The 20,901-nt window shown below is 37.8% G+C and overlaps 1 protein-coding gene across 1 annotated transcript in view; it reads left to right on the forward strand.

The window, feature by feature from the left end:
• Positions 1-20,901, forward strand: part of BTBD8 (BTB domain containing 8) — a gene marked incomplete at its 3' end in the record, with an annotated part of 30,779 nt that continues 9,878 nt past the window's right edge. The window contains exons 1-12 of the mRNA XM_084211012.1: positions 1-261; positions 338-508; positions 5,491-5,741; positions 6,611-6,728; positions 9,842-9,931; positions 12,069-12,149; positions 13,200-13,296; positions 13,916-14,004; positions 14,209-14,311; positions 18,336-18,518; positions 19,297-19,434; positions 20,437-20,566. Coding sequence (XP_084067138.1) covers positions 152-261; positions 338-508; positions 5,491-5,741; positions 6,611-6,728; positions 9,842-9,931; positions 12,069-12,149; positions 13,200-13,296; positions 13,916-14,004; positions 14,209-14,311; positions 18,336-18,518; positions 19,297-19,434; positions 20,437-20,566 — 1,561 coding nt within the window. The 5' untranslated portion in view covers positions 1-151. The remainder of the gene's footprint in view (positions 262-337; positions 509-5,490; positions 5,742-6,610; positions 6,729-9,841; positions 9,932-12,068; positions 12,150-13,199; positions 13,297-13,915; positions 14,005-14,208; positions 14,312-18,335; positions 18,519-19,296; positions 19,435-20,436; positions 20,567-20,901) is intronic.

Raw genomic sequence — 20,901 nt, forward strand, 5'->3', positions numbered from 1 at the left:
GCTCCCGCTCCGGGGCCGGTTACTGCTCGCGCCCCGAGCGCCGTCCCGGTGCTGTCCGTGAGGGCGGCGGCCCGCCGCCGAGGCACCGACTGCCAGTTCCGCCCCGGTGTCTGTCGCCGTGCCGGGCGCGAGGCAGAGTGGCGGCCGGCACATGGCGCGCTGCGGCGGTGGCGCAGCGCCGAAGGGCCCCGGCCCGGCTGCGACGGAGCGGCAGCGGCTGAAGGAGGCGCTGGCCGAGCAGCTCCGGCAGGACCTTGACAGGTGGGCGCGGGGCGGCGGCCGAGCCGGGGCGGCGCCGGGCGGGGCGGGGACACGCGGTAACGGTGCCGTCCCGCAGGCTGCTGGCGGAGGGGACCCACTCCGACGTGACCTTCCAAGTCGGCGACGAGGAGGTGCGGGTGCACCGGGCGGTGCTGCTGGCGCGGGCGCCGCTGGTCTGCGAACGTCTGGCGGGGGGACAGCTGCAGCTGCACGGCCTGGAACCCGCGGAGTTACGGGAATTCCTGCGGTGAGTGCGCGGCCGCGGCAGGATTGATGGGCTGGCCTCGGCATCACCGCTCCTGTGTCCTGCCTCTTCTTTTTCTCCCAGTGCCAACACCTGTTTTAAAACTTTTCCAATGCAAGGCAGTACTCTCGCAGCCTTCCTGCAGTTTGCAGAGGACTTTTCTGTAACTTCTTCCTCTTTTCCTCTGCCTTTGCCCTTCTGCTGATAGCACATGTCTCTACTCTCCACCTTAGCGTGCTTTTTTGTTGTATATAAAGAACTTGTAATAGAAAAAGTAAAAAAAACAGCAAAAATCCTTTGAGATTCTCAGTGCCTGCTAAAACCCTTTTTAGCAAGATTCCCAGATGAAAGCAGCAAATAGAACCAACTCTCAGCTCATATTTGAAAAAGTTATGGATATAGGAATTTAGGAGAACTTCAGCAAGTTGGATGAAAATGCATTAAGTTTGAAACTCATCTCTCAAGTCCTAGTGAACCATGGGCTAGGCCAAACACAGCACAGCTTTGACACAAACTGGGATCCCAGAGGGAGGTGTGTGGGCTGGCTGCTCCCCAGGGACTAGTGCAAGGGCCAGCATGTTTTTGCACTGCCAGCTATTTTCCCGTTGCCACATATGCAATCTCTCTCATGTCTTGCTCCAAACCTTAGGTGAGTTACATGAGGGGTGTTGGCTGGTGCTGCCACCAGACCTTGCAATCCTCCTTCTTGTAAGTTCCTCTAATCCTTTTTTCAAAGAACTGCTTTTCTCTAACAAAGGTCTGGTGTTGCCACCTACTTTCCCTAAAAAAGAGTTGGTGTTAGAGCCGATCGGCACTTACAGGAATGCAGCAGGAGCAAAGTGGTAGAAAGAAATCATTCCGGGATTTCACGTGAATTCAGGATGTGCCTAGAAAATGTAGGTACTTGCAGGCTCCTGGGATTGTTGCCAACAGCAATGGGATAGTGTTGCAGTTTTAAAGTTTAGTCCCTGAAACACAACCTAATTATGAAAGAAAACTTTCTGAGCCCAGTGTAATATCTGAAACATAGAATCCTTGTAGGAGAGAAGGTTGATTACCGGCATTTGTTGGGTAATTGCCCCAGCCTGGCAGGAGCATTAGCAAAACAAGTGGTAAGAAACAACACAGCATGGGTTTTGTCTTGTATTTTTCCTGATTTCATTGTTACTGTGTTATCATTAATTTTTTTCACATTCATCTAAGTGGTGTTACAGAAGAATTTCATGAAGTATGATAATGCAATTTCTAAAAAAATGAAATTAATTTTGAAACAATTATTCTGAATAATTATTTATATACTGTTATATGAGGGGCTTGTATTCCTAATGCTAAGCACTTAATATGTCACTGATACTTGCTTTCAGTTTTGTCTGGGTTTGCTATAAGGCAAGGAAGATCTGCATGTTCTCCAAAAAGCATGGTATTGGAAAACACCTTTAAGCTCAACTAATTGTAAACCTTGTGTCTTTTCACAGTGAGTTTAGAATCTTCAAATGAACCTCCCCATATGTTCTAAGCTGTGTATGAACTGTGCTTTGCAAGATAATTGCTTTTTCTTAACTTAGTTTTCGGTGCTGTTTGATATTTCACCTTTTGAGTCCTCTAACCTAGCATATTCTGTGGAGATTGATGCTTACAGTGCTTGCACTGAAGTTTGAACTCATTTGGACCAAAGAAAGGATTGGTTGAAAAAAGCCTAATCCATTGTTCAGGTGATCAAGTAGTACCAGTAGCTGTTGAATCTGAGTGGTTTCTTACTGTTAAGATGCCAGTTAATTAGATCTTTGTAAGTGCAAAACAGTGCCTTAAATTAGAGCTTTAGTTTTACTGGAAGCCAGCCTAGTTCTTGGAGCATGTAAGCTGCCATGATGAGTTGTAACAGAGACCTGTAGCTGCAGCTGAGCTTCTGAGAGAAAGTTATTGTCTTCTACAAAAGTTCTGGTTTCTTGTGTATATGGAGAAGCAAATACTAGTAATAGTATTGCAGAGTTCATCAAAGCTATAACAAAATCTCATTCCTTTTCCTGTTTTCCTGTTTGTATTCAGCTTTGCTTTTATTTTCCCAAGTAAAACTCATCTTTCCATGGGGATTTGGGAACTTTATTTTCTCACGAGCTATGTGCCTCTCAGTGAGGCACACTTCCTGTGGGCCTCTGTCTCCCTTCATCAGGAGAGTTGAAGTGGGCTACGTTTCACTTGTGTGCTGAAGGCCGTGCAGCTCCTCTTCGCTCTTCTTTTGAGCAGGAGACAGGACATAGTAAACTTCATGCTTATCTTTCTGCATAGCCTCAGCACAAAGTAGATGAGCAACTAAGCAGTGCTTCGTTTCCCTCTGTACACGTGCATTATCTAATGACACCAGGAAGAAACTTCTGGTCCCCAGATGTGCAGCATCCATACTGTAGACACTACGCATGCTACGTTTGTCCCTGGTGAAATGGCTGTAATATTGACTCTGCTCTCCAATAGCCCTTCTGTCATTCTTCAGGACACAGCTAGAAAAATATCAACAGTTGCAAGTACATTGATGGCTGGAGATGCCTGCCTAGGCAGGGTTCTGCAGTGTGCCTCAAGAAGAGAAACTCAGCATCCCTGAAAGGTGGCTGTCTGTCACAGATCATGAGATCATTACTGTCTTGCCTGCTGAGAGGCAAACTGCTTTTTATTTTCTTTTTCAGTTGGACAAAATACTGCTTTAGCAATAAAAATCCAGCTATTGTCTCTAATTATTTCTATTAGAGGGTCTGATACAAGCAAGGACAGAGAAGGACCTAATGACAGTGAGATCCAGTTAAAAAGCAATAAATACAAATACAGTGAATCAAATACAAAGGAATATGATTGTCATTGTGACAGTTGCTGCCACAGGGGTTAGTTTGCAATACCAGCAGTTGATTTAAAGACCAGCCAAGCCTTCGACCATGTTATCCTTGTAGAATTCTATATCAGGCAGGACAAGGATGCTACATCTTGTTTAAGTGCAGGCAGAAACCTTTTAGAAGGTAAACTCTAGACAGCATGTAGACTCTATGTATGCACACCTTTCCTTTGTTTAAAAAAATCTTCTGCTATAGTAACTGCTATGAATACAACAGACACCCTGTACCATTGTTCCTGTTTCATCTGCCACCTAGCCACTCCTCTTGCAAACTCAGTGTTGTTCATGTCTATCAGACTCTTTTCTGTGTACAGGGGAAAAAACCTCAAGCCGTAAGGTGGGGTACCTGTTAAAATTACACAGCATCATACTGACACTAGAGAAGTGGTGGATTAGCACTATTTCCAGCATGATATTCTCTTGCATGTGAGGTTTTCATGAACAAGTTATGCCAAATAGAATGTTTGTGAATATTTGTTCTTTAAATACAGTTCCCAGTTAGAGTTCCATTGGATAACACTGGATTATAAAGTAGTGAAAAAGATAAATACTTCTCTAAATAAATTGTCTTATGAGTTTATTTTTCCCAATTGCTGGATTGTCATAGTCCCCATTGGATAAGGGCTGTTTTGGAGGAAACAAACCTGAGTTATGCTTATGTGTACTGAATTCCTTTCTGTTTACACCTTAGCAATCCTACCGTTAATATCTATGCTTGTGTATTGCCCCTAGCAGGCTATGGTTGCTGACCATTTTATTTCAGAAGAATAGCCTGCCTCACATGTTGGAATTTTGTGGTTTATACACACTGTTCTGATACGGTCTTTCCCATTTATCCTTTTATCACTTGTGCCTATTGATGTGGTGTACCTTACCATGCAAGGAGTATCTTCTCTAAATGGCTCATTCATGGAACTTGAAAACAAATCAGCTGCAAAAAGGGCTTTTTGTGGCACTTGCAGGTGGATGTTTTTGGCAAAACTGTTCTTTACCCTGCATTAAGGCATAAGGGAATCAGCAGTACAGATGTTTTTACTTGTCTTTCCCTTATGCTATTATTATGGTAGGTTGGAAAGCACTTTAAATCTGAAAAGCAATAGAGGGGTCAGTTCATATGTTAGGAGTTCTGAAAGCACATAGACACACAACAACCTTAAAATCACATGTGAAAAAGATCCACTGATTTTACTCTTTCCATGTGAAATCTTATTGTTCCTGTTGCATCCTTTCCTCATGCATGCTTTCAAAATTTAACAAAATCCTAACATTCTTATTCCCTACATTCTTGTTTCTTCTTCCTCTCTCCTGGTGAGGACCTGTATCACATAGACAAAAAAAATACTACCTATCTCAATCCTTTAAATACAGGACTCAAGAAGGAAGATGATTTCTTTGTATGTTTTCTCTGCCCCGTCAGAGTACAGTGTTCAAATAACACACTTAAATTGCTGTTCTCTGAGTATTAACAAAAAAGCCTTTTTGCCACAGAGTGAGTGACTAAAGCGGATCTCTGGATATTTCTGCTACATCCAAAGGAACTGTAGCTATTCTGTTAAACTTTGTTAACTTCATCTAGATGGTATGAAACCAAGGATAAGACATGTTGTCTGTGCTGGAGTGCATAATGTTTCTATAAATGTGAGATCTTTGCAGTCACAGACTGCAGGCTTTGTTAGCCTTTCCAGATCTTGAGCCAAAAATAAGCTGGTGAAACAGATGGGAAAGTGGGAAGCTGGAATTACTAGATAGGCAAAGTGAAAGTTCTTGGGTAATCTTAACTGCAAATTTTTGTGCTTTAAGTGCTTCCTTTGAAATTAAAATTTATTTCTCCAATTCATTTATATTTCTATACATTTTTTATGATTTTTTACTGTAATCTTGATGTTAGAAGGTTTTGGTATTTTGTGGTGCTTGTTTATGCTTTTCAAGCATTTGCAGTAATAAGTTTTCCAGAGATACATTTTTATAAACGTTGGGTTTTTTAAGCACAAGAGAGTCTAACTCTTTGTTTTCTGGTCATGAATTTTGTTAGATTTAAAAATGTAATTTTTTATTTGTTTTCTTCAATTGAAAAATCACGAGAGTAAAAATTAGTGTCATATTCTAGGGTTCTGTATTCATCTGATGTAAATCTTAAAGAAATTGAGGAGCTGTTTATGAGGATAATACAAGAAAGCAACACTACTACTCTTCACAACACTCAAAAAAATGTAAATTGTCTTGGACAAAGCAAAAGAGCACCAGTTGATCAGAATACTCCAAGTGGAGCTGTGCAGAAAGGAATTGTTTGTTTGTTTGGTACTGAGGAAGACATTCCAGAAGCAGTCATTGATGCAGAAAGCGACAAAGCTGCTGCAGGTAGGTTTGGAATTGTATTTTTTTTCCTCTTTTTGTCTTTTAAATAATTGTTCAAATATTTCTACAGTTGTAAAAATGCAGGCAAAATTAAAACTATTGTTACAGCACAGCTGTCATGGATATTCTTTTCTATGGCCTACCTCGTGATCTCACACTTTGAAGAAATGAATTGCTGCAGAAGTTAGGTAGGCACAGTTCCCAGGCTGTGTGTGGTGTAATAAATCTGGAATTGCCAGGCATCAGGCATGGTCATCACCATGTCCTGTCTTTTCCCTGGAAAACAGTGAGCTCTACTCTTCACCATGTGGGACTTCCACGCAGCAGAGTATCTCCCTTGTTTTCCTTTCCTAGCAAATTGCACTAGTTCCACTGCTGTTTTAGGAGAGTTCTGGAACCTTTCAGAATCTTCCATACTACAGCTCTGAATGAAATCATACAAGGAAGTGTTTAACTGCATCTTCCCCAGAGGTGCTGGCTGCTACAGCTGTGTCAGTGACAGGGCTCAAGCAGCACATCTGTTCAGGTGGGACCTTTGGCACTGCATCTCCCCAAACTTCCTCAGAGGCTGCTCTTCTTCAGTGCGGAGGTGCCAAACCTCTGCAGAAAAGAATGAACTGGGTGCATAATCTTACAAAAGAGTAACTGTAGCTCTTCCGTAGATACCAAATAGGGAGCATTGGTCAAGTTTCTGATAAGTCAAAATAAGAAGTAAAAGGAGATGTTTGGAAAACTTTTCAAGGAAAAGTTTGAATATGCAATAATAAACAATTTAATTATGTCAGATTCTTTTCAATTATTTTGTCTGTGCACTGTCAATAGTCTCTTGTACACCTTACAAAGTGAAAACAGCTTTTTCTCCCTATATGCAGGTAATTCCAAAGTAGAAACTGCATCTGTGTTAGGAGAAGATTTATTGATGCTCTACAAGAAGTGCTGTTGTCCAGATATTTATATTTGCATAGAAGGCAAACATTTTCAAGCTCACAGGTATATAAGTATTTACAGTAAAAAGTTATTGATTGAAAAACATCTGGTATAAAATGCTGCTGTTACTGTTATCTATAGGAAGTTATTGCTGGTGCTGTTCTCTAGCTGTGAACCATTACAGCTTTTAGGTCTTACGTGTGGAGGGGCTGTACTTTGATACTAATGAATATAATTTATCATCAACAGCAACTATTTTGAAAACAACTGCGCTTTCAGCACTTGTAAGATTGCCACTGTAATCTCATATATTGAGGATATACTCATGGAAATACTTGTAGATTTTTTTTCCCTAAATATATATATATATATATATATATATATGTATATGTATATATATGTGTGTATATGTGTGTGTGTGTATATGTGTGTGTGTGTATATGTATGTATGTGTGTGTATATATATATGTGTGTGTATATATATATATGTATATGAAATACAAAATAATTTAAAAAATAGGTGATCTGTAAAGAAAACAAAAATCTACTAATAAACTATTCAGTTACTAATGCTGAATAAAATTTCCATATAGGCAGAAAATTTCTGGAGTAGTAGTTTTTCTTTTGGCTCTTCAGAATCTGTGCATACAAAATCTAGTTTTACTTTCATTACTTCACTTATCTAGATGTAAAGATTGTCAGGAGCCTTTCCTAGAGCAAAAGTCCAAGACCGTTTAAGAACTTTGGCTTTTTGTACTTCTGTGGCTTGGGAAAGGAAATTAAAGTGTCAGTACCATTCCTTGTACCTTTGATCTAAGTCTGTTTGCATTTGAAATAGCAAACTAGACAGCCTGTATTTTGTTCCTTTTGAGTATATTAAGTAACTGAGAGGGCCTATAAAAACCCTCTATTACTTTTCAACACAAAACTGGGGGGGACAGTTTGTTACTGACATTACAGTATCTTTAGAGAAGGTATTTCACAGTTGTGTGGGTATTTGGATATATGCTACATTTTCACAATTAAGTGTAGTAAAGAATGTTTGTTTCTTCTGGTCTACATTATATGTTTTCAGATACATAAGTTTGAAAAACAAATGCTTTAATGCAGGAAAAATAGTGCAACAAAGAGCTTCTATCAGCGGAGCTTCTTTAATTTAGGCCACTTACTGCCTGGAGCTATGTATCTAGTTTAACTAGCATCAAAAGATACAGCAGTAAATCATAGAGAAAACAAGGATGTTCTGAAACAGGCACAGGACTTGAGCTTGTTTTAGCACTGGGTCATGTGAACAGTAGGAGTTAATAAGGGCAATGGAACTTTCAGTATCATTGTGGTGAAAGCACCAGAATGATTTACTTACTGTAAGAGTTTTTTTTTAAGTTCTCAAACAGGAGACAGGCTAGGCCCCCAGAGTCACCCACCACTTGTGTCAGTATTCCTTACTTTCTCATTAAGTCCTGTGAACTTCCAATAGACTTCAGTGTTGCTGGTTTATGTCTTCCTAGTGTTGCACTCTTACAGAGCTCTGCATGAAGCAAGTCAGAGTGGGTTGGTAATAAAACTGGCAACAACCATCACTGTAGGAAAGCACAGAAAAAATTATTTCAAAATAATTTGATATCTCCCTATACTTTATAAATATATGCTGATAAAATTTAAATTTGGTACTGCATATTTGTCCATATTCTGCTGAGTACCTATCTTACCTAAAATGAGTCTTTGAAATACCCACTCTAGCTATGCCCCTGAAGTTGACTGATCACTGTTCATTACTAAAATTTATTTCTAACAGAATAAAAAACTGGAGATAAGTATATTCCATATCTCTATGATACTGTGTTATTGTATCTTATAAAAAAAAGATTGTGTGTGCACCCATAATTTCATGCACTTCAGGTTAGGATGTAATTCCCATTACATGTGGATGTATTCACTAAGATATGAAGCATTCAGTAAAAGCTTTGTTGTTATTATTTTTGCTGGATGACTCACAGGAGGAATGTGCGAGAAGTTTCTAATTTAAAGTATTGAGACTTCTGAAGCAGGAGGAGGGAGGAGAGATGAGAGAATACAGAATATAAAATGACTGTAAAAGAGACCATAAATAGTATTCTTCATGCTTCTTCCTACGCAAAATGAGAGTGCTCAGAAACATTTTAAGAGACAAATACATGTAACAGAAAGGATTCTCAAGCCTAGTATAACGTTTTGCTTTTTCGGCCACAGGAAATACATGACATAAGCCAATTTTAGAAATAACAGGAGGCTTAAAAAGTGTAATGAAAAAATTCTATGTATGAGAATATTATCGGTGGCTGTAGTAAGCCAGATAAGATACATAAAGGCTAACGCTGTAACTGGTGTGGATCTAGAAAACTGAAATCACAAAGCAGTTTTAATTCACTATCTTGTCTTCCTCTCTGCCACTGCACTTCCACCTGCAGAGTCTGTTGTAAAGGTCTTCATACCTGATATTTTGAAGACTGATACTGATAGAGATACTGAGCTAGACAGACTGCAGCTCTGGGGTTTCTTTATACTCTTTTATGGATGTAGTAGTAAACTGAATTAGCCCCGTTATGGCCAGTTATATGCCTTTTAAATATAGACGGGCAGTAAGTGTAAACAGAAGTAGCTGACAGCTCTTGTTGTAAAAACACATCTTATTGTCCCAGCATGTGCTAATAGCAAGTTTTGTTTGACTTTTGGTGGGTAGAAAATTCTGAATACAAGATATTACATACTTAGTCTTTTGATAAATACATATTTTGTAATATAAGAAAAATTTAAGATGTTCAGGATATAATTATTTATAATGGGGCTGTATAAACTATTGATTTACTTTATTTAATAACTGCTATTTACTCTAACTTGGTAAATAAAACAGGAGAAATAAATGTGAAATTTTATATAAAAGGAAGATGCTTGTGGTAATAGATTTCCTCTGTGTGAATTTCAAAGTCATGCCAAAAACAAGCTTTAACTGAAAAATTTATAGAGTACTGTTTGGTTTTATCTGTATTTTGAAATTCCAAACATACTGGGAGAAAAGGCATGCAGTACACAGCTGACACCTTAATGCATAAAGGGCAAAGATTTAAGTCAATGTTATCAAAGAGTCTCATCATGAACATTTGTATGTAGTGGAATAATGTTTACTTTTTCTCTCTCAGGGCCATTTTATGTGCCAGATCTAGTTACTTTGCTGCTATGCTGAGTGGAAGTTGGGCTGAGAGCTCTCAAGAGCACATCACTCTTCAAGGGTAAGTGTTGTCTCTGCAAGTGGTGTGGGAGCAAAGAAAGGCAATTTACAATCGCTGCAAATATGTAACAACTGTGCTGTGTACAGAGCGCTGAAGATTAATATGCCTTGACATTTTTCTCCAGCCTGATACATTTCCTGAGTACTGCTTTGACTTCAGGATGAAACTCTGTGTGTAGTATATTTGTTAATATTGTCAGATGATTTGGAAAAGTCTTTTTCATCAGCAGAAGGGCGCTAATCCTTTTATGTAGAGTATGTTTTAATATTTACAATCTACTCGAGAATTCTTTTCTTTCACTTCTTGTTGTACAATGTCATGAAAAATACTGTCTGAACAATATAATTTTCATACTTATTTGTACAATAAGTATATTTACAATGTAAAGATAAAATTTCTTAAATAGTGTTTAATTGTGATATTTCAGCAGCATACACTAAAGCAATTTTATCTAGTGGGCTTGTTTACCTTGGCTTTCTGCGTGAGAATAATGAAACTGTCACTGTAGGATGAATACTTAAGACTTCATAGATAAGCTGGGGACTGTTCTTTCCAGTAGTTAGGTTCGTTCTTTTCAGTATCAGAAAACTATTGAAATACATTCAATTTCCTTTAAAAGCAAAGGAGTACTGATCCATGTACATGTTAGCTTTTTTTTCAGGCATGATATTTGCCAACTCACTTTTCTGCAGAAAGAACTGTGTACCTTACAGTGCTGCAAAATGTAACTGCTTTGTGTTAATATAAAATCTCTTTGCCTAGTGATACTTTCTTAAATGTGCATTTTAGTTTCCTGTCAGTGTAATAATGCTGCTGCAACATCGTTATCTGTTAATTTGGTTATAACTTCCAAATCCTTAAAAAACAATATATTTGCAATTTAATTTATTCCTTAGTATTTATTGTGTTTTAAAGGCTGATAGTCACCAATTACCCTGGTGTTTACACTTACATCTCTGTAATTGATTTCTCTGTGGTTAAGAAATTTTATCCTCGTTTTTCAGTAGAGGCATTCTCTGAGAAGTACTGAATTCTTATATGAAACTGCTCTCATGCCAATGTCTCATAATTTCTGTTATTAGGAGTCATATTGTTTTGCAGAAATATTTTTGCATAATTTTACCTTTTCCAGTTCACTTTTCTGCTTAGTGCTGGTTTCTGTGCTGTTTTCTACAACACTTATAAATTAAGTACATATGGCTTACTCTGAAATAATGAAAAGTCTGCTTAAGGTAACAGCTGTCAAGGCTGTGGGGAAACTCCTCCTCGCTGCCTTTATGGCTGTTGTGTGTACTGCTATACAGGGAGACAGCTGTGCTGATTTTGCTTCTTTGCATGTTGCAGTGCTGGGTTCTTTTCCTTTAGCTTTTAGTCACCCATGTCAATTGCTTCAACCTGTCTGACGTTTTAAAGGGTCTTAGCTCTGCATGAATATTCCATTTACACCAATGCACACAGCACTTGTGGGTCCTGAAGACTGCACACAATAGTGTATGTGCACAAGTCACAAGTACAAGCAAGTGTTGTTCAGGTCATGTCCACCATTGAGGCAGTCTGTGCCTTTCTGCATTAAGATGCTGGGACTTTGAAAGGATGCAAACACTGCTGTGTAGGTCTGCCAGCTTTTTAATCTGAATAAATACTAAATATTCTGAGGAACATTTCTACTTAGCATTGTAATAAAACTACTAAATATATCTTTTAGTGTTGCACGAACAAAAATATATAATAAAATAGAGAGAGTAATTATAATAAAACAGTTTTAAAATATATAGTTACTTAATAGCTGACTTATTGCTGGTAAAGAGCTTGGCAATGATGAAAAAATCCTTCTAGATTACCAGTGTAAATAATATAGTTATTAGTATTAGTGTGCTTATTGCTTATTTTTAAATATCCGAAGTGTTAGAAAGTTTCAGCAAATCTATTGAATAGCTAAATTCACCCCAAGTGGAGTCCATTTAGATACTTCTGTATTGCAAAATCTTATTGCTTTAATTTTATCTGATCATTTGCCTTCCATTCACAGAGCAGCTGGATGATGTATCAGCTTTTTGCCAACTTCCTTTGGCTAAGAAATGTGATGCATTTTATTATGGGCGCGTCTTTATTTGTATTTTTTCATTCTTTTTTGCAGCATAAGCCATGCAGAAATGAATGTTGTCTTGCATTTTATATATGGAGCTATTTTGGACTTCCCAGATGAAGTTGATGTTGGGTATATGTCAAATTTTATTATTACTTCTTAACTTTAGTTAGTGCTTGTTTGCTTGTTCTATATTTTCTCAATGAAAAATCAAAAGGTAGACTCAAAAAAAAAATGCTGTTGAAGAAATCTTATTTATTTGACAGCTACTGGAAAAGTTGTGCCAGCTGGTTTTGGAATACTGTATGAGGAGAGTGAAAAACAGGATAATGTTTTATACCAAAAAAATTCCCGATTAGGCTGTACCCTCCTTTTAGTTTTCATACAATATATATACAATGTGTGATAATATATAACAGTTAATATTTTTAATTTATTTTTGAATAATCACACAAGATGATGAAAAGGTGAATTAGTTCGTCTTAGATCCATGAAAGATGATATACAGGAACTAATGTAAATGTTGGCATTTTCTTTCGGGATCGTTTTTAATCACAGTTTTCTACATAATCCTGTATTAGTGAAGTGAAATCTGAAAATTGTGAATTATTCTCTGAAACCGTTTATATAGTAGGTGATGAACCCTTGCCACTAAACATTAAAATGCTACCATTTCCTAAAAATATGGAATTGTTTATTATGTGTCCCAATATCAATGTTTAGCTAATTAATTGATATAGAAAGTAAAATTATGGTATGGTATCAATTATTATATAAAATAATTAATAGTTTGCTCACTCTGCTTTTTATGAATGTCATCAATAACATTTTATGTAATCTTTGGGAAAAATCCTACAAACTTCCAGATCTTTGCTGGCACCAACATTTATTTTCATTCGCTATCCTTAAATAGAGGGACTGAGAGTCTTCTAAACAGGTCTCAGCTAGTGACTGAGGCCCGTTTTTATACAGGCTGAACTCGATGGCTAGGAGGTTATTAGGTCAGTATCTGTTTCTGCTTTGAAGATTATTCTTTGGCAAGTGTTACACTTGGTTATCAGTCTCCTTCTGCAGTAAGTTCTGACTGAACCAAGAGGTAAAGGTAGCATATAAATTGTCCTGTAAGGAAAATGCACATATCACAAGGATTTTTGATTCCTGTCACTACTGCTTTCTTTTCAGTCACATGTTGGGCATTGCAGACATGTATGGGCTGGATGGACTTAAAGAAGTAGTTATCTACATTTTGAAAAGAGATTACTGCAATTTTTTCCAAAAGGTATGTCACTTCTCATGCTCCTTGGTGAGCTACAGAGCCTGAGAATTTCAAATCTATTGCTTAACACTAAATCATGGTGACAAAATATGTAAGAACGACATGATCAAGGTGCTGGCTGAAGTCAACAGTCCCTGTTCTCAGGTGTGAATCTGGGATAGATGGTGGGAGTAAGGCCTGTGATATCATCACCTTTTTATAGACACTTAGAAACCCCAGCTGATTAAAAGCAGTATTCCACATGATTAACTCAATGTACTAAATTACACTCAGTGTAGTTTAATATGTGCTGTTGTAAATGTAACTGTCCTTGGTGGGCATGTAGAAATGCTATATATTTGCATATCATGTTTCATGGACATATATTTAGAAAAAAAAGTCTGTTCAATTAAAATTGGTTTAAAAACAAATACCTGCTTAGAATCGACCCACACATTAGGCTCATGAGGCTGAACCCTGCTTTACTGACATGTGGAAATAGACGACTGCATAAAGGCAAACAAACTTAAATACCATGGCAGCTGACCTTCCTTCTGAATCTCTGAACTGAAGATTTTGTACTTCTGTATGGTTTCTGTAAAGCAAATGTACAATAACTGTAATAATTTTCTAACAACTCTAGCCTGTTCCTGGCAAACAACAACCTGTACTAGAATGCATGGCTATTGCTCATTCATTGGGAGTGGAAAACCTATATGCTGCTTGCATGAAGTAAGTAAAATAAAATAAAATTATTTTTATCTGCTTTCTGTTGAAATTATTTTATTTTGCAAGATAGGGTTTATTTTGGCATATGAAATGTCTACATTTTAAATGTTTTTTCTTCACAATACTTTAGAGGTATCACTTATACTAACAAGTGAAGATAGAACATTTTTCATCTTCCTTACCTAAGAATGGCTCTCTTTTCAACAGATGGGTAGGAAAACATTTTGCAAGATGTTTTTCAGAGAAAAGCTTTGCCAGTTTACCTACTGAACTTCAGAACAATTGTCTTGTTATGTTGATTAACTCTTTGGTAAGTAATGTGTTTTGTAGAAAAATAGAGCAATGTAAATTTTTTCCTTATTTAGCTGTACAATGTAATTTAAGACATAATAAATACAGTTTCTTGAATCTGTAGTACATTTATACTCTGTAAAATTTCCAATTAAAATAACAGGTTTAAAAACTAATTTGATGTGAAATGTCATTGTTATGCTTCATGACACACATCCAAGTCCACCATAATAATAGAAAATATGTTTATGAAACACAACTGTGACATCATAATGCAACATTATGGAAGTGTTCAAGGCCAGACTGGATGGGGATCTGAGAAGCCTGGTCTAGTGGAAATCCCAGGAGGCTGTGATTAGGGGACCTGTAAGGTCCCCTTCAACCCAGGCCATCCTATCATTCTCTGATTATGTATTTGCATAGTGGGAAACAGGAAATCACTGTATCAATTTCGGTGTTACGTGGTGGCATACATCATTTGTGATTGCCTTTTCATCTTTGCCTGTATTCTAATTTAGAAAAATTGACTTTATTTTTTTCAGACCTCAGGTGGTCACTGGCTATCAGGGATCACAAGCTATTTGTTTACAGGCAGGCTGACTTTACAAAAATTAAGTAGCAGTATAGTATCCATATCTTTTACTTCTCAGATAACAATACTACACTGGTCCCCCCAAAGCTCAGTTTTAATTTTTTGTAGCATGCACTTACATTGTTCCAATTTAGACCTGCCTAAATTTAATTATTTTCTAGTTGTAATTCTGTATAAAACTATGCTTAGAGCTGACTTAAGGTAACTGATATGAACTAGACCTGTTAACAGAAATGTGGTCAAGTACTCAGCCTGTAAATACACTGAATTGCAACAGATATATGAAAAGTATGTAGGAATAAAGGTAAATCTGTAGAGCTGCTGGCAAACATGACTGTCTATGTATGTAACTGTAACGTGGATTGTCACAGACAAAATGTAATCTAACTAGTTGAGGTAGCATTCACAGCAACTAAACAACTAAATATGTGACATATATCTTATACTGAAGTCCTTGTCCCTGTGTCTGCGCTACTGTGTTACCCAGACTAAATAGCTCTGGTGTGGTCATGCACTGTCAAACACAGCCCTGGTTCAAGAGTTGCACTCTTGAATGGTTCTGTCCAAGATCTACCCCTTGCTGAAAGGACTGTGAAGCCTTCTTGGGACTGGCTTTTTTCAGGATTTCTGTGATGAAGAACTTAAAGTGCTGAGGCCCGCAGGTCAGCTAGGAGTAGCAGCTGCAACTGCATATTCAGGCAAAAGCCTGAAAAACTGACAGATTGCAGAGCTATGTGCCTCTCGGTTGGGTATTAGGTAAAGGTTCTTCCCCCAGAGGGTGTTTGGGCACTGGGACAGGCTCCCCAGGGCAGTGGTCACGGCACCAGCCTGGCGCAGCTCCAGAAGTGTTTGAACAATGCTCTCAGGCACAGGTGTGACTCTGGGGGATGGTGCTGTGCTGGGCCAGGAGTTGGGCTTGATGATCTGTGAGAGTATCCTTCCAGCTCAGCTGTGATTCTGTGATCAAGAGAAGCTTGAGAATATCCACAGTTATAAGACCTGAACAGTTCTACCACAATGCATAAATCTAACAGAATAAAGATGGCAGCCATAATACCTCAAGAGTATGTCTAGTATCTCAAGATGTTGGGTGTTCTGCCTCTATATTATATCAGCATACTGAGCTGTTCCTAGAATATACGCATAGCAATGTGTATCATACATAGTATAAAATTTGAGAAGTTTTAAGTAACAATTTCAGATACAGGTCAGTTCATTCTGATGTACAGCTGTTCATAGTTAAACCACCATCCACCTCCAGCTCCAAAGTACCTCAGGTGTGTACTGTAGCTATAAGCACATGTAGACGCAGTTCTAGATTCCTCTCTAGGCCCTTGTGCAACATTATTGGGACAGTTAAAGGTAAATATTCAGGTCTTCCTTCCCCTCTGCTTATTCCAGTCAGTAAAGATGCTGTGGTCACAGTTTGTGTTGAAATACACAAACTTGCCAGAGTTAGCAGAACAGCCATGGCACCGTGGTGCTTGGTGCTGCCTCCTTTGTATACCCAGCTTCACTGGAAGGTTTTTGCATTTTGGACTAAAGTGGGTTTTAGTTCCCATATTAATGATTTAAAATTTGTGTTGCTGTGTCTTTGCAAGATTCACTGGTATTTTATGGACTGAAGTCTTGAAAGCATCTAGAGTTACAAAATTAAATGATAAAATGATAAAGCATAAGCCTCTTTTGCCCAGAGAATGGTTCTGTTGAGCATTCCTTTCAGCATTTAAGACACCCATTCCAAAAACTTGTGAAATTCCCGGGGGAGTTTTTCACAATCTGCAAATACGCTTTAAGCATGCTTGAGGAATGAAGAAGAAAAGGTCTGACATTTATTTTGCAGGGACTACTGTACAATTTAAGGTCCTTTTTCTCTGCTGCTAGAGTTCTCTTCTGTAAAACTTTAAACAGTTACACCCAGTTAAACAGTATAACTCTGCTGATCCTTTAATTTACTGATGCTAGAAATGTAAAACCTAGTTAATGTGACGGCCCTTTAGAGGAAAAAAACAGGTGCAAAGAAAAGGAGATTGTTGATGGGAAAAGCCCTGGGAAACCACAATGATGAACACAAACATTAAAATGGGAGTATCATTTAAAGCACTGTCCAGGTGCTTTATGTGTGCCTATCCCTGGTGTCTCAACTTCATGCAAGAAATTTACTGAGTTTTTAGATAAGTAAAGTGGACTTTACTTTAAAATGGTTAGGAAAAAAACACAATAAGAGAAGTAAAATTCAGTTAGAACCACTTCTACAAAGTGCTGATTTAATTAAAAGTCAATGAAGGCATTTTATATTTCACTGGAATTGTCTAATGGAAGTAAATGCTTACTGCCTTGTGAGCAGGAGTTGAATTTGAGACAATTCAAAAAGCGTGTAATTGAGTCCAGTGGGAGCAAAATCAAACCATGAGCATATATGTAATTCTTAATTTATGTGATCTGCAGAGAAGCAAACTGAGTTTGCCCAGAGATGAGTAAAATAATTTTTAAAATATTTTTTAACGATGGTCAGATTTTATCTTTTAACTATAATATGCACAAAGAAGGTACTCCCTGCTAACTTGCATAGGACGAATTTGATTCTGATCTGAATTTGTAGTAAGGGTTTTTGTGTCAGATATTTCTCTGAATTGTTGCTTTTTCAAGTGTTACTGCATAATTTATCAGTGTCCTGCTAGGTCACATTGAATAGAGCTTTCAGGCCATTCTAATGTGGATAACCATAAATTCCAAGTTCTTTTTAAGTAATGTGTTAGCCAGTAGAAATTGCCCTCAGGTACTGTGCTGATGCAATGCATTAAAGAACCAAAGACACAGACCAGGATAATAAATATCAGCCAATCTGTTTGCATGTTTGAAATGTAGCTAGAAATATAACAGTTACTTTTCTTTGATCAACTATAGATAACAAAGAGGGTAAGTTCAGTTAAAACTCCATCTGGGAAGGCAAATATTTGTTGTCTGATTCCTTTAAATCAAAAGGATTCATAATTATGAAGAAGTTTTTTCTGTATCCCAAGTGCTAGGCCATCCACATTCAACCTAAAACCTCACCTTAGCAGTTTTATTCAAGAATTTATTAAATCTTTCCGTGATCTATGATCTTTTTCTCTATTCAGCTTCTTCAGCAAAGACACCTTTTTTTCTTCAGGACTGCAGTACATAATGACGCAATTGGAAAAATATAGTAAAAGCTATTGAAAACTTTAAAACCGTACTACCTAACTTCAGGCAAAACTGAATCAATAGAGACTTCTATTTCTGCTGTAGTTTCAAAGGCACATATAATGTTAAGAATTATAAATCCCAAAAATGATTTAAATAAGGGAAATAATGACATGATTGGATCCCTGTGTAAAAGCTCAGTAACTGAACAGATGCTATTTTACAATCAGCAATTCTTTAGGTAATTGCTTGGCAACAGGCTAATTTCTGTTTCTGTTTCAAGAACCACAAGAATGCTGCTTCCCGTCTGATGGAGAGTGACCGGCTGATCAATAGTCTGCCCCCAGTGAAATGGACAGAGAGAGCCGTGGCTTTGGCAGCACGGCTACACGAGGAATGTGTAAACTTTATTGTTGCAAACTTCCTACACATAGTACAAAGTGAAGGCTTCTCTGTTTTGTTGCAGGTAAAAGTGCCCTCAAGTTCTTATATGCTTCCAAATAAATTGAATTATATCACATTTTGGAAAGATCAAGCTGCTAAATTACCAAAGCAGTCTCAGTTTTTGCTTTGAATTACAATTCCATGGAAAAAAAGAAAAAAACCACCAAAACTAAGAGTTTTGGGGGTGGGTTTTTTCAGGTTTGTTTTAAAGCATGTAAATGCTTTGATACACACTGCATTCAGATGTTGTGCTTCAGTTAAGCAAAAGTTCCAATTGGTTTAATGCGACAGTTTCTGTGTTGCTTAAAAAAAGCTTTCAGACCCCTGGAAAAACAGCCCAGATTTACAAGATTATGTGTGAGCAGTGTACTCAAACTTCTGCTGATTTCTGTGGTCAGTTGCAGCAGGAATGTGGCAATGCTGCAGGTTCTGGTGAGAACCTACCTAGTCACCCAGCCAGTTTGTTTCTCCTGTGAAATATGTTTTTTAATATGTACAGAGGAGTGAAAAAAATAAAGAGGGAAATGGTAAAACAATTTGCCTTTGGATCCAGAGTTGCATGGGGCTGTAAATTCATCACAGTGTGCTTGTCCCTAAAATTTCTATTAACGAGCAAGGCCTCAGGATAATGTGCTAGAGGCCTGGAGAAGGGGTGGGGTTGTGGAATGGATACAAAAGAAGATGCTCAGCTTTGGAATACCTCCTGCACAGCTTGATAGCAGATCCTCTCTGCTCAGTAATGCTTTGCATACAAAGTACACGCTTTTGTTTTAAACGACTGCCTTTTGTTGTTTCCTCAGGCACAGGCAATGAGCAGCAAACCTGACCTCCTAGAACTAATTTTCAATGCAATTGAAAAAAGAATTAATAATGAAAATAGCTGCTTTCTTCTTGTAGCAGTGGATACGTTGCTGGACTCTGCAAATGTGAAGGAAATGGTAGGTTCTTAAATGTGCAGTGCTTGTAGAAAAACTATTCTGGTACAGTTTCATGCCATGGTTCAAATCAGATGATATGGTGTGAGCTCAGATGGCTCAGTCATGCAACTGGGGTCAGACAGAAAAGCATCTGCATAAATCCAAGGTCCTTTTGGAAGTACAGAAAACGTAGGCATTTGTTTACTTTAAAGAGAAACCCCATCCTGGCAATAAAAAAATTCCTGTGTATTACTGAAAATGTATGTCCTATGGGCAACACTGCCTTATTGATCTTTATTACCGCTTTAAATTTTCTCTCTGATAAGAGAAAAACTTAGCAAAATGTTGCATTACCTAAAACTTAGAGGGGAAGAGAGTTTATTCTCTTCCTTCCTAAATATTTCCCCTGCTTTTTGTGAAGCTTTTTTTTAAAACTGTCCTCTAAAGCAAGGACTGACACTTAATCCAGCGTGTGTTTTTTGGATTGGGTGGAGGAGTCAGCCTCCATGTGTGTAACATACCGTGTATATTCACACAATCTAAATAATGACATTTAAGCTGTGGTTGGCTAATTCTGGGAACAATTCATAAATAGTATGACAAAGAATAAAAAATAAATGAAACATTAATTACTGCAATCTGCTGCTATTATAAATTTACTTGGTCAAAGCAATGAAAATTTAATCAAATACATTATTTTTCCCTGGAGTATTTGACCTTGTTGTGACACAGCTGACAGTGAAGAGCTATTATGGGATTCATTTTAAAAAAAAGAAAAAAAAGAGCAATGAAAGCAATGTAGTGTTAACTAGTGCTGTAATTTGTAGGTTTTAAACTGTAGAAAATCACTGTGGTGGGCAATAATCCTTCAAAAACAGCATCTCCATCTACCAGACCGTTATAAAATATAAGTGATGACATCATTGATCTAGCTTAGGGAGTAAGTAGATTCTGAAAGGAATAATGACTGGTTGCTATGACAATATGCCCCTCGCCAGCTGCTGATTTGTTACTTGAACACAGGGTTTTACGTGCAAGATCCAGGCGCTGCGTGATAAGCTCTGGGTCTTCCTGGTTCAGTCTTTTTATGCTGTTCGTCACACAGAAGGCTGGAAGCTGATGAGGCCAGACCATCAACAGAAAATACAAGCAGGTATGTCTGGCATCAAATGGCATTAGAAATTTTTAGCAATCTGTTCAGTGGGTACATTGCAGATGGAATTGTGGAGCCTGATACAAATTGAAACAAAATTTGTGGTGCTTTGTGTTTTGAAGTGGTGTTTTAGAATAGAAGCATGATGGCATGCTTAGGTAGTTTCAAACACGGGAATCAGTAAGTCTTTTTCTGTGAAGAGTCTTCCCTGCTTTTCTTTTTAGGAGTATATATAATAGAACCCCTCCACCATCATGTAGATGGATTCTATTCTTATTTACAGCTACTCCAAATTACTAAAAACACTGCAGTAGGATTAAAAACCTGATCTGCCT

The sequence above is a fragment of the Fringilla coelebs genome (genome assembly GCF_963513975.1).
Source record: "Fringilla coelebs genome assembly, chromosome: 9".
Classification (NCBI taxonomy): Eukaryota; Metazoa; Chordata; class Aves; order Passeriformes; family Fringillidae; genus Fringilla; species Fringilla coelebs.